Raw genomic sequence first — 12,987 nt, 5'->3', positions numbered from 1 at the left:
CGGGTGGTCCTGGAACCTAACTCCAGCGATAAGTGAGGGAACACTGTACTCCAAATATCTTGATGTGTTTTTGATCTGTTCTTTTTCTTGATCTTGCCTTTGTCATTTTGATTCTGAATAAATCAGATAAACAGGGTTGTTGTATGTCTTTCGGGCTGTGTGGCCATGTTCCAGAAGTATTCTCTCCTGACGTTTCGCCCACATCTATGGCAGGCATCCTCAGAGGTTGTGAGGTATGGATCTGATAAACTTTGTAGCTTGATCATTTATGGGTTGCAGGTCAGCAACTATTGGTCCCATATTTAAGAATAGTGAAATGCAGTCTTTTCACTGTCATTTTATAGAGGTGTTGTGCACCTTCAAGTCATTTTCATCTTAAGGCAATCCTAAGGCAACTCTATCAGCGTTAAAGCGCTGAGCTGCTGAACTTGGGACCAAAAGGTCCCAGGTTCAAATCCTGGAGCGGAATGAGCGCCCACTGCTAGCTCCAGCTCCTGCCAACCTAGCAGTTCGAAAATATGCCAATGTGAGTAGATCAATAGGTACCGATTCAGCGGGAAGGTAAAGGCGCTCCACGCAGTCATGCCGGCCACATGACCTTGGAGGTGTCTACGGACAACGCCGGCTCTTCGGCTTAGAAATGGAGTTAAGCACCAACCCCCAGAGTCGGTCACGACTGGACTTAACGTCAGGGGAAAACCTTTACCTTTAAGGCAACTCTATCATGATATTTTCTTGGCAAGATTTGTTCAGAGGGAGATTTGCTGTTGCCTTCGTTTGAGGCTGAAGGAGTGTGGCTTGCCCAGGTTCACCTGGTGAGTTTCTATCACTGAAAAGGAATTCGAACCCTTGTCTATTGAGTTATAGTTAAAGTCTCAAATGACTTCTGCAATGGCCCCTTATAGTGATCCTTTCATGGAAAGAATTATAAGCATTTGATTAAACCCAAAACATCCCCAGCCCTTGGAATGAATCCTGGTTTTCACAGATTCCTCAGAAGTGGGAATGGCTCACTTAGCTCTCCATGGCAGATTGTATGCTATTGCCGTGTCTGGAATTCATTGCCTACAGCTGTTTAGAAATAGCATTAGCGTCATCATGCTTCCCACTCCTTTTCCTGTCTCTGCTTGTTATCTAGGCACATATGGTATATCCCTTTAGGAAAAAAGAACTTGTCTAAGGATAAAGACACTTTCAAAGCATTCCAAGAATAAATATTATTTCCCTGGCAGGAGGATTGCTTTGGAATTCAGGACATGTGTATGTATACCATTGGTGCAGCTATAGGGTAAGCGGAATGAAAGCATCCTTCCCATGAACATTTTCCTTCAGTCCCCACATTTCTAGTATTGAAAAGAGAAAAATTGTTCACACCAAGAAATCTCATATTTGCTGTGGTTACATTCACCATAGATTTGCCTGCCCCTTTTCTTTGGGTGCCTTAACTGTGCATATTAATCTATCATTAACATTTAAGTTACTGCAACACTAGAAATTTGGGAACAAAAGGAAAATTTTGGGTGGGGGCAGAATTCTTATTGGGGACAACATCCCCATTTTGTTAGCCACATGCCTGATTCAAACTATTTGTACCATTTCACTTTATTTGAAATAAAGTGAATACTTTCCCAAAAACATAGCCAGGGAAGGATGTGAACAAGCATATCCAGAACTCCATTACACATGTTTGAAGTCTAAAATGTGAAATATCTTACGTGATTCATCTGATTCAAAGGCATAGTTGTCTTCTCCAATTTTTTTAATGCTGCACAAGGTGACTGGTTCAGGCATGGTCTGCTTCTTCAGTTTTCTATTAATAAATTAATAATAATAATATATATAATAATAACTTTATTTTTATACCCTGCCCCATCTCCCCGGAGGGACTCGGAGCGGCTTACATGGGGCCATGCCCGACATAAAAATACAATAACAGCGATAAAACAATAAAAACAATTTTTCATATGACAGTTTTCTCTAGCCTTGGCACTTTCCTAAGCCAAATGGCTTTTCCAGTAGAACTCAGGAAATCCTGTGTGTTTACGTTTCATTTAATGATTTACTTATTTGTTTTCTTGTGTTAAAAATCCCCCAGTCTTAATTTTGTCAGTGTCGAACATCACGTCCAATCAATACAGTAGAGTCTCACTTATCCAAGCCTCGGTTGTCCAAGCTTCTGGATTATCCAAGCCATTTTTGTAGTCAATGTTTTCAATATATCGTGATATTTTGGAGCTAAATTCATAAATACAGTAATTGCAACATAACATTATTGTGTATTGAACTACTTTTTCTATCAAATTTGTTGTATAACATGATGTTTTGGTGCTTAATTTTTAAAATCATAACCTAATTTGATGTTTAATAGGCTTTTCCTTAATCCCTCCTTATTTTCCAACATATTCGCTTATCCAATGTTCTGCCAGCTCGTTTATGTTGGATAAGTGAGACTCTACTGTATATGCAAACACAGGTATTCCAATCCCAACCCCAATGTCAAAATCCAAAAAATCTCTAGTCTCAAGCATCCCCAATAAGGAAAATTAACCTGTTTGGGGATTTTCTGCAACAGAAAGTAATAAAAGACATACACGTCAAGTGTCTAAATATGCCCATATTTACTCAAGTCTAATGTGCCATCAAATCTAAATGTGCACCTCAATTTTCAAAACCCTGAAACCAAAAAAAAAAAAAAGAATATTTGCTGGCAAATGCAATGCTCAGCAGCAAAATGCGCACTCTTTGTAATTTGGCCAAAAAAGATGCTCATAACAGTGGCTGCCTGCTTATAATTCTTTCTTTAAAAACAAAACTCCAAAGCTTACAGCAATGGAAAAGAAAACCTTGGAATATACCTATACTGAAGAATGAATCCACTTTAACTGCCCTGGTTCATTGCAATGGGTCCATGAAGGCTATAGTCCAGGATCATGGGATCCTCCGGTGGCCTAGGGGATAAAAGCCTTGTGACTTGAAGGTTGGGTTGCTGACCTGAAGGCTGCCAGGTTCGAATCCCACCCGGGGAGAGCGCGGATGAGCTCCCTCTATCAGCTCCAGCTCCATGCGGGGACATGAGAGAAGCCTCCCACAAGGATGGTAAAACATCAAAACATCCGGGCGTCCCCTGGGCAACGTCCTTGCAGACGGCCAGTTCTCTCACTCCAGAAGCAACTCCCATTGCACCTGACACACACACACACACACACACACAAAGGGAGCTGCCAAAAACTACCGATGCCTCATCAAATTACAAATCCCAGGATTGCATAGCATTGAGTCATGGCAAATAAATTAGAGATAGCATCCCTCATGCAGACCTCCATCTGCTCCTGAAGCAGCTTCCCCTTTTGCTTTGGCTCAGCACTAAGATTAATGTATTATGTGAATCTAATGTGGACCCTAATTTTGGGAAGGTAATTTAGCCAAGGAGTCCCGGTAACGAAGTGTGTTAAAGCGCTGAGCTGCTGAACTTGCAGACCGAAAGGTCCCAGGTTCAAACCCCGGGAGGGGCATGAGCGGCCGCTGTTAGCTCCAGCTTCTGCCAACCTAGCAGTTCGAAAACATGCCAATGTGAGTAGATCAATAGGTACCGCTCCGGTGGGAAGGTAACTGCGCTCCATGCAGTCATGCCAGCCACATGACCTTGGAGGTGTCTACGGACAACACCGGCTCTTCGGTTTAGAAATGGAGATGAGCACCAACCCCCAGAGTCAGACATGACTGGACTTAACGTCAGGGGAATACCTTTACCTTTACCCAGTTTAGCCAAAAAAGTTGCACATTAGATTTGAGTTAATACAGTGTGTCCATTTGCAGGCTGTATCAATAAACCACTCTTTCAAATGTTGCAGGCATTGTTGGGTCTTCTATCTGTTGAGTCATGGGTAGGGGAGAATTACAGTACCCTTCCAAAACTGGAGTATCAGTCTTTTGACATTCAAAGTGCATGAAAGACACTGGAAATACTTACACTTTTAAAATTGCCTGCTTTTATTGATATTTATGAATAAAGAATGCTTCTTTCCCTCTTTTTTCAGTTATAATTTATAACTGGTATCTTTATGGCCTATCATTATATTATTTGTTACATAAAAAGGTGATATAACACATTGCTATTATTATTACAATAATTTATAATTTATTTATTTATTTATTTATTTATTTATTTACAGTTTTTATATTCCGCCCTTCTCACCCCGAAGGGGTTCAGGGCGGATCACATTATATACATATAGGGCAAACATTCAATGCCCATATACACATAGAACCGAGACAGACACAGAGGCAATTTAACCTTCTCCTGAGGGGATGTTCGATTCTGGCCACAGGGGGGGAGCAGCTGCTTCATCATCCACTCTGACCGCACTTCCTCATTCCAATGTCGTAAATTAGTTAATCTTGCCTCCCCACTTTTATAAGTGGTACCTTATTTCCTACTTGATAGATGCAACTATCTTTCGGGTTGCTAGGTCAACAACGAGCAGGGGCTATCTTTTATTTTTAATTGACGGGTGCTCACCCCGCCACGGGCTGGCCTCGAACTCATGACCTCATGGTCAGAGTGATTTATTGCAGCAGGTTGCTCACCAGCCTGCGCCATAGCCCGACCCCAATTTCAACTGAGTATTAAGAAATAGAATTTTGATGAAGGGGCTGGCAAACTTACTGGGGGACCGGGAACACAATAAATATCAGAATACTAGATGCAAATAAATTTTGTTTTCCCACCCTCTGTAGTATGAGAAAAGTGGGGCCTCAAGGAAGATTTCACGGAAGGAAGATAGGGGAATTTGTATTTGGCAATGCGTTAATTTATCTCCTCCCCATAGCTACAGGCTTAGGAAGGTGCCTGGGGAAATAAATTGGCCACTGGATCCACCGTAGTGCCCTCATTTTAGGAATATAGCTAATTGACTTTAGGGGTCTAGAATTTTTTAAAAAACACTTTATTTTACAGCTTCAGCTATAGTGTCTGACAGAAATGTTTCCAGTTTCTGCTAGATATGATGTAGCAGATGCCGGTCTTAAAAACAGGCTAATATTTACACTGCAGCTCTCAAAGTAGAGAATTAAGATGGAGCAGGGTGGACATAAAAGAAAGAATTTCCACAGGACAAAATGTTTGCCCCTTTGTCCCACCTCATCTTATCTTTACCCACATCCACTTCTACAATCCAGCTCAGAGCTCCCTTTCCCACTCACACTCAATTGCATTACAATAAAAACCTAAGGCAATATAGACCTTCCACATCATGTATAATTTTCTGTAATGTAACCTGTGCTCCATGCAGTCATGCCGGCCACATGACCTTGGAGGTGTCTACAGACAACGCTGGCTCTTCGGCTTAGAAATGGAGATGAGCACCAACCCCTAGAGTCGGTCACGACTGGACTTAACATCAGGGGAAAACCTTTACCTTTACCTTTACCTGTCCTAAAATGATAAGTGAATGATTTCTTAAATAAATAAAGCGATTTCATCTTCCTCCTGGTGTTTTAAAAGAAACATCTTAAGCTATTGGTTTTTTTTTTATATGGTTTTGACTCTATGCAACAGAACAATATGAAGAACGTACTTCACAAAACACAGATTATTCTTTTCAATAATAGTGGCTTTTTTCTCATAAGGACAACAGCAACACAAGAAAATGACAAGACATTTTGAATGAAACATTTTAAATTACTTATTACTACTAGTAGGAATTCTTATTCTGAAGATATACTCACCAGTTGAAGGAAATAAAGGAAGAGACAAGAAAACAACATCCAAGGATTCAGTCGAGTGAAATTAGCCAGTAGCTTGCATATTGATTTTTAAAATATACCAGTTCATAGTATAGCAACCCATGTAACAGGATTTAAGCTGTCCAGTTGTCATGGAGTGTTTGCACATAGGTCAGTACCCTTGTGGTTATCAAAGTTCAGTGACATTCAATGTAGAATTTTAACCTAACTTAGCAGAAAAAGAGGGGAGATACTCCTGAAATACTACCCTCGAAGATGTGAAAGAGAAATTAACTCACCTACCTTTACCATTTTAGTGAGGAAACAATATATTTTAGACAGTGTAAGGAATACAATGGGTTGGGTTAGAAAGACTTCTGCTTGCTTTGATCTCAGTACAATGTTTGTGTTTGAAAATGGTGCAGTGTTCCATCTTGAAAACTGGAGTTTAATGCCCTATACCTTTCCCACTTGGCAGTTCAACAAAGAAAATGGTTTTCAATGCAGCACTCTTCTTTTATTTGACCTAGCACCGAAAAGTTATGTAAAGCTATCTATGGGCTTGTCTCTATGGGTGTTAGAACCCAGACTTATCCTGAGTTGGCTACTGGCTGTCCCCGTATTGTTTCTCCCCTTCCAGTAAATATTGTGAGTTAAACCGGGTTCATCTGGTTTAGTCCCATGTTAGTAAAATCTGGGGGATGGTTCAGGGTTTGCTTAAAACTCTGGAGTAACCTGCGGCTTTGACGGCAGTGCAGACAATAGGAACAGGTCTGATTCAGGTTGGGCTACTATCTGCATGGGGCACTGTTGCCATCCCTCTTTCCCTATGGTCATCCGTGCAGGAAAAAGAGGCTGGATTATGCTCATGTTACCACTATCACTGCTCCTAGCCAGTGGCAGAGTTCCTGACCATCACAATGTAACCAGCTAGCCCCCAGAAACAGCAGGTGAGAATAACTACCCTGTGCCGTCGCACCTGGGGCTATAACTCTTAGCGAAAGAGGCATGGACGTGACATCTTTCCCCAGGGGATTGCTTCTTGCCCTCCTTTAAGGAAACTGGAACTCCCAAGGACCAAAACACTGTAGATAACTCAAAACTGGTTTTATTGTTCACAAAAGGTTATCCCAATAAGCTGGAAGTTTCAAAGGGGTAAAGGAAAATATACATTACAGGCTTTGGTTGTCTTAAGTCCAAGGAGCTCTGTAGCTGAGAACCTTTTCCAGGTCCCTCTTTCTCAATGGCTGTGAATGCCGGAGCGATCCTCAGCCTCAGTCCAAATGGCCTATGTTTGAAGACACAGTCTTCCTCTGATGCCAAAGAACTGATCTGAAGGTGCTTGAGACTTCTCAACGTCGTCCAGGTTGGCCCTGAACATGAAACAATAAGTCTCAAAGGTAAGAACCTCAGAATTGGTGCTGAGAGGTAACTTAATCAAGGGCTTTTAGAGCCAAGTCTCTCTCTCACGCCCATCTGGTAGAAAGCTTGATGGTGGAATGAAAAACGGAAACACTGTCCTACTCCAGGAAGAGGTGGAGCCAAACAATTGAGCTGAGGAAGCAATATAACTGGTGCAAACAACATTGATTGACAGCTATAAATAAGCAATCAATCCAACTACATTTACAGGGTAAAGGCAAAATCAGGCATGATACAACAATTAAAATCTTGCTACTTGTTGCCATTATTATACCGCTCTTTATTGTCCATTCAACTGTGAAATTACCTTTCCCCATTTCGGAACATTCTGCACTTTGCCCAGGATCTATGAATTAGTCTCCTGTTTTTAACACTGTATGCTGCATGTTGATTTTAATTATTGTTTTTTACTGATGCTGATGTTTTTATTGGGATAATTGTGTTATTGCTCTGTTATTGTTATTTGATTGTTGTATCGGGCAAGGCCCCATGTAAGCCGCCCTGAGTCCCTTCGGGGAGATGGGGCGGGGTATAAAAATAAAGTTATTATTAAAGTTATTATTATTAACTTACAGTTCGACATATAGATGGCGCCACTCCTGCTGTCACAACCCAGTGTGTGCCGCTAATCTGAAATCAGGATCAAGGAGACGTTCTGGGTGAAGGCAGCAGAAACAGAGGTATATTCAACTGGCCAGATGGATGTCAGAACAGCATAATCGCTCAAAGAACTGACATGACTCAGACAGAAAAGCACAACACATTTTATACAGGTATTCAAACCTCCCGCTGCCTCCCCTGATTGGTCAGGAGACGTGTCTCCTGGGATCTGTCCTGTCATTAGCTGAGACTTCATCCTGATGTCATCTGGCCTGCGGTCTGTATGTTGTGCAGGCCTGATCTGTAATATCAAATGTTTTGTTATAATCTTTAAACAGGTAGGTTTTCTTTTGAAATTCTTTAGTGCAATCCATCATCAAATATATGTTTTGATATGATCTCTAGTGCTTCTTCCTTTCTTCAACTTGGCTTGGCATTTCTCACTCCATATATGATAAAAGTCTTTATTGTAGAATTTTGAGCATCACTTCTCCTGCATAGGGAATTAATGCAATGATCCTGTAGTTACAGCAATCCCTTGTGTCCATTTTTTTTGGAGGGGGGTGGTGAAATGTATGTTGAGAGCTTCCAATTTGTCGTCTGTTGTTTTGTTTTTCATATTTGCTGACAGGTTTTAGTTCTAACCAGAATAAATTCCATCTCTGTAGCTTGAAGCAGTTCTATTAGTATGCGAACCATTCACGGTGATTTATTTATCCCAAGTCCTGTGAAAGTAGCTCCCAGTTAACTTTCTAAAACTGTCCATTTATCTTCATGTGGTTCTTCCTCAAATGAATCTTTGCTATCTTATATAATTCTTCTATTTATTATAGTACCTCATGCTACAGTTATGACTTAGTAGATATAAAAACCACATTGAAAGGTATTGCTGAGGAAGGGAGTGGTATTAAGTTGAGAGAACGATTCATCATTCTTTCTGTCAGTCTCTGGAATATATTGCATCAAACAAAGAGGTTACTTCTAGGTGCAAGTCAGTGCTTGGTCACTTCAGGTGTATCGAGATGACACAGCACCTTGTGCCTCCTTCAGCTCTCTAGAAGGAACTTCTAAGCTGTAAAATCTAGTTGACATAATTACATTTAGCAGATGACATTTCCCCCATCTTTGCTTTCTGATGGTTCAATGTCCACAAACTTTGATTCATGTACAAAATTAATAAAAAAAATTATATGGAATTACTTTCAGGTTATGGGTATAAGGTGTATACAAAACATAAGTGATCTTTGTGTTTAGACTTGGGTCCCATCTCTAAGGGTGCATGTACACTGTAAAATTAATGCAGTTTGACACCACTTTAACTGTCAACAAACCAACATAAAAAATCCCATATTTTCTCAGTGTAGGGACATACAGAGATTTGAATATGTGCATATTCTTGCACCTGAAAATCTCATATATTTTTTTGCCCTTTGTAGTGATTGCTCCTGTGTTTTCAGGGGACATTGATGGCCACCCTCCATTTTCAAGCAGCTCCTGAGGTAAAGGTACTGTCTGGACGGGCTCTTATTGTCTATGTTTTAAGTTATTTTTAAGTTTTGTGAGAAGTGTTATTATATTGTGATTTTATTGTGTTACTGTTTTTATTGATGTAATACTGTTTTGGGCTTGTAAGCTGCCCCGAGTCCTTCGGGAGATGGAACGGAGTATAAATAAAGTTTTTTTAAAAAATTATTATTGTTATTATTGTTATTATTATTATTATTAAATAACTTTAGTTCTATTTATAATTTAATTATAATTTAACTTCCTTGTTCTTCAATGATGGGGAATTTTACTTGTGCTCTCTTTCATTTTGTGAGTCCCAAGGCTGAGGAAAAGGTGTGACAGACACAAATAAGCAAAAAAAATCATCTAAAATAATTGTTTGTTTGGGTTTTTTTTTTAAAAAAAAAAATCTCTTTGTGTGAGTGTTATGTATTCACGGCAAGGCTGAATACAACTCCTTGCCTCTGGGTGTTTCCTAGAGAAGGAAACACGTTTGACTCATTGCCTCAGCAAAGAACACACATGTGAAAAAGCAGCTCCTCCAGTAATGTGACTCATTAATACGGACTAAACATGCCATTTGTTTATGCCATGAGTCACACTCCATTCAGTCATAGCATAATTTAAAAAGGCTGCCCAATAGAGAAATCATAGGTTAACATTTCCACCTCAAAGAAGGAGAGCGACAACCAAACAGAGGTCTAGACAAGCCACTCTTTTAACAGCATTTTGCCACAACAATCTTCTTCCATTGGGTGAGTGCTAATTCCAACTTTGATGTAACTTTTTGGTGTGGTGTCATGACTAAAACTGTACCTAACTGAACTAACATGCAATATTTAATGTAATCCATACATAACATAAAGTACTGTGAAATGTTATTAACAGTTAGTTTGGTTATCCATTCACAACAAATAGTAGAAAGGCAATCTTGAAATATTTTTAAAATAATATTGTTATTCATTGTTCCAATGAGCCTTTCACACTATGGATTACTTCATTTAATATGGCAGAAACTTTAGCAGTTGAAGATAACAATAACAATATATTCAGATTACAGGAAATACGTTTGTAATTTGGTGATGGAAGAAGGAGTTTTCCCATACCTCTATATCTAGACTACTGATTTGGCATATTGTCTATATTTCTTTTAAACTTCACATAAGTTTTAGAATTGCATGGCAGATAGATGTTCAGTAGATGGGGCGATGTCCATCTGTAAATAAGTAGTGACAGAAAGTACTTCCGATGTTGAATATGACAGTGTGTCTTTGATAGTGGCAGGAAGAAAAGGTTTGCTGGCAGATAGACTTTAGATAGACTTTAGATAGACTCTAAAGCCTTTGACTGTGTGGATCATAATAAACTATGGCATGTTCTTGGTGGTATGGGAATACTAAGTCACCTTGTCTGTCTCCTGAGAAATCTGTATAAAGACCAAGTAGCCACAGTAAGAACAGACCACGGAACAACAGACTGGTTCAAGATTGGGAAAGGAGTGTGGCAGGGCTGCATACTTTCACCCTCCCTATTCAACTTGTACGCAGAACACATCATGCGACATGCGGGGCTTGAGGAATCCAAGGCCGGAGTTAAAATAGCCGGAAGAAACATTAACAACCTTAGGTATGCAGATGATACCACTCTGATGGCTGAAAGTGGGGAAGAGCTGAGGAGCCTTATCACCAAGGTGTAAGAAGAAAGTGCAAAAGCCGGGTTGCAGTTAAACGTCAAGAAAACCAAGATCATGGCAACTACACCTATTGATAACTGGCAAATAGAGGGAGAAAACATGGAGGCAGTGACAGACTTTATATTTCTAGGCGTGAAGATCACTGCAGATGCAGACTGTAGCCAGGAAATCAGAAGACTTTGACTTCTTGGGAGGAGAGCAATGGCCAACCTTGACAAAATAGTGAAGAGCAGAGACATCACACTGACAACAAAGGTCCACATAGTCAAAGCAATGGTATTCCCCATAGTAACCTATGGATGCGAGAGCTGGACCATAAGGAAGGCTGAGTGAAGGAAGATAGATGGTTTTGATCTTTGGTGCTGGAGGAAAATCCTGAGAGTGCCTTGGACCGCAAGAAGATCCAGCCAGTCCATCTTCGAGGAAATAATGCTCACTGGAGGGAAGGATATTAGAGGCAAAGTTGAAGTATTTTGGCCATAGAATCATAGAATCATAGAATCATAGAATAGTAGAGTTGGAAGAGACCTCATGGGCCATCCAGTCCAACCCCCTGCCAAGAAGCAGGAAATCGCATTCAAAGCACCCCCGACAGATGGCCATCCAGCCTCTGCTTAAAAGCCTCCAAGGAAGGAGCCTCCACCACAGCCCGGGGGAGAGAGTTCCACTGTCGAACAGCCCTCACAGTGAGGAAGTTCTTCCTGATGTTCAGGTGGAATCTCCTTTCCTGTAGTTTGAAGCCATTGTTCCATGTCCTAGTCTGCAGGGCAGCAGAAAACAAGCTTGCTCCCTCCTCCCTATGACTTCCCTTCACGTATTTGTACATGGCTATCATGTCTCCTCTCAGCCTTCTCTTCTGCAGGCTAAACATGCCCAGCTCTTTAAGCCGCTCCTCATAGGGCTTGTTCTCCAGACCCTTAATCATTTTAGTCGCCCTCCTCTGGACGCTTTCCAGCTTGTCCACATCTCCCTTCAACTGTGGTGCCCAGAATTGGACACAGTATTCCAGGTGTGGCCTGACCAAGGCAGAATAGAGGGGGAGCAGGACTTCCCTGGATCTAGACGCTATACCCCTATTGATGCAGGCCAGAATCCCGTTGGCTTTTTTAGCTGCTGCATCACATTGTTGGCTCATGTTTAACTTGTTGTCCACGAGGACTCCAAGGTCTTTTTCGCACACACTGCTGTCAAGCCAGGCGTCCCCCATTCTGTATCTTTGATTTCCATTTTTTCTGCCGAAATGAAGTATCTTGCATTTGTCCCTGTTGAACTTCATTTTGTTAGTTTCGGCCCATCTCTCTAGTCTGTCAAGATCGTTTTGAATTCTGCTCCTGTCTTCTGGAGTGTTAGCTATCCCTCCCAGTTTTGTGTCATCTGCAAACTTGATGATCGTGCCTTCTAACCCTTCGTCTAAGTCGTTAATAAAGATGTTGAACAGAACCGGGCCCAGGACGGAGCCCTGCGGCACTCCACTTGTCACTTCTTTCCATGATGAAGATAACGCATTAGTGAGCACCCTTTGGGTTCGTTCGCTTAGCCAATTGCAGATCCACCTAACCGTAGTTTTGTCTAGCCCACATTTTACTCACATCATGAGAAGACGGGAAAGCTTGGAAAAGATCATGATGCTGGGGAAAATGGAAGAAAAAAGGAAGAGAGGCCGACCAAGGGCAAGATGGATGGACGGTATCCTTGAAGTGACTGGCTTGACCTTGAAGGAACTGAGGGCAGCGACAGCCGACAGAGAGCTCTGGCGTGGACTGGTCCATGAGGTAACTAAATGTCGGAAAGGACTATATGACTGAGAGAGAGAGAGAGACTTTAGCCACCAGGGGCCTTTTCATACCATGCACTGTGGTTCTACTCTAGCTGTTATGGCAACAGTTTATGGGATCCTAGGATTGACAGATTGGGAAGGGAACCTCTGAACCCCCAATTAGAATCATAGAATTATAGAATCATAGAGTTGGAAGAGACCTCACAGGCCATCCAGTCTAACCTCGCGTCATAGAAACCACATTTCAGCAAACTGACACTGCGAA

At 41.2% G+C, this 12,987-nt stretch overlaps 1 protein-coding gene across 2 annotated transcripts in view; it reads right to left on the bottom strand.

Annotated features, from left to right (window-relative positions):
- The window catches only part of abcb11 (ATP binding cassette subfamily B member 11), a 168,147-nt gene that overhangs the window by 90,478 nt on the left and 64,682 nt on the right, over positions 1-12,987 (bottom strand). Inside the window, exons 1-2 of one of the 2 annotated variants that reach the window (XM_062964885.1) lie at positions 5,728-5,885; positions 1,716-1,810 (exon numbers count right to left, since the gene is read on the bottom strand). In XM_062964885.1, the coding sequence (XP_062820955.1) occupies positions 1,716-1,791 (76 nt within the window). In that variant the 5' untranslated portion in view covers positions 1,792-1,810; positions 5,728-5,885. Of the gene's footprint in view, positions 1-1,715; positions 1,811-5,727; positions 5,886-12,987 lie in introns of those variants that run through there. The other variant, XM_062964889.1, reaches the window with a different exon arrangement.

Source organism: Anolis carolinensis, chromosome 1 (assembly GCF_035594765.1).
Source record: "Anolis carolinensis isolate JA03-04 chromosome 1, rAnoCar3.1.pri, whole genome shotgun sequence".
In the NCBI taxonomy this organism is placed as follows: domain Eukaryota; kingdom Metazoa; phylum Chordata; class Lepidosauria; order Squamata; family Dactyloidae; genus Anolis; species Anolis carolinensis.
This window is presented reverse-complemented; position numbering and strand designations above follow the sequence as displayed.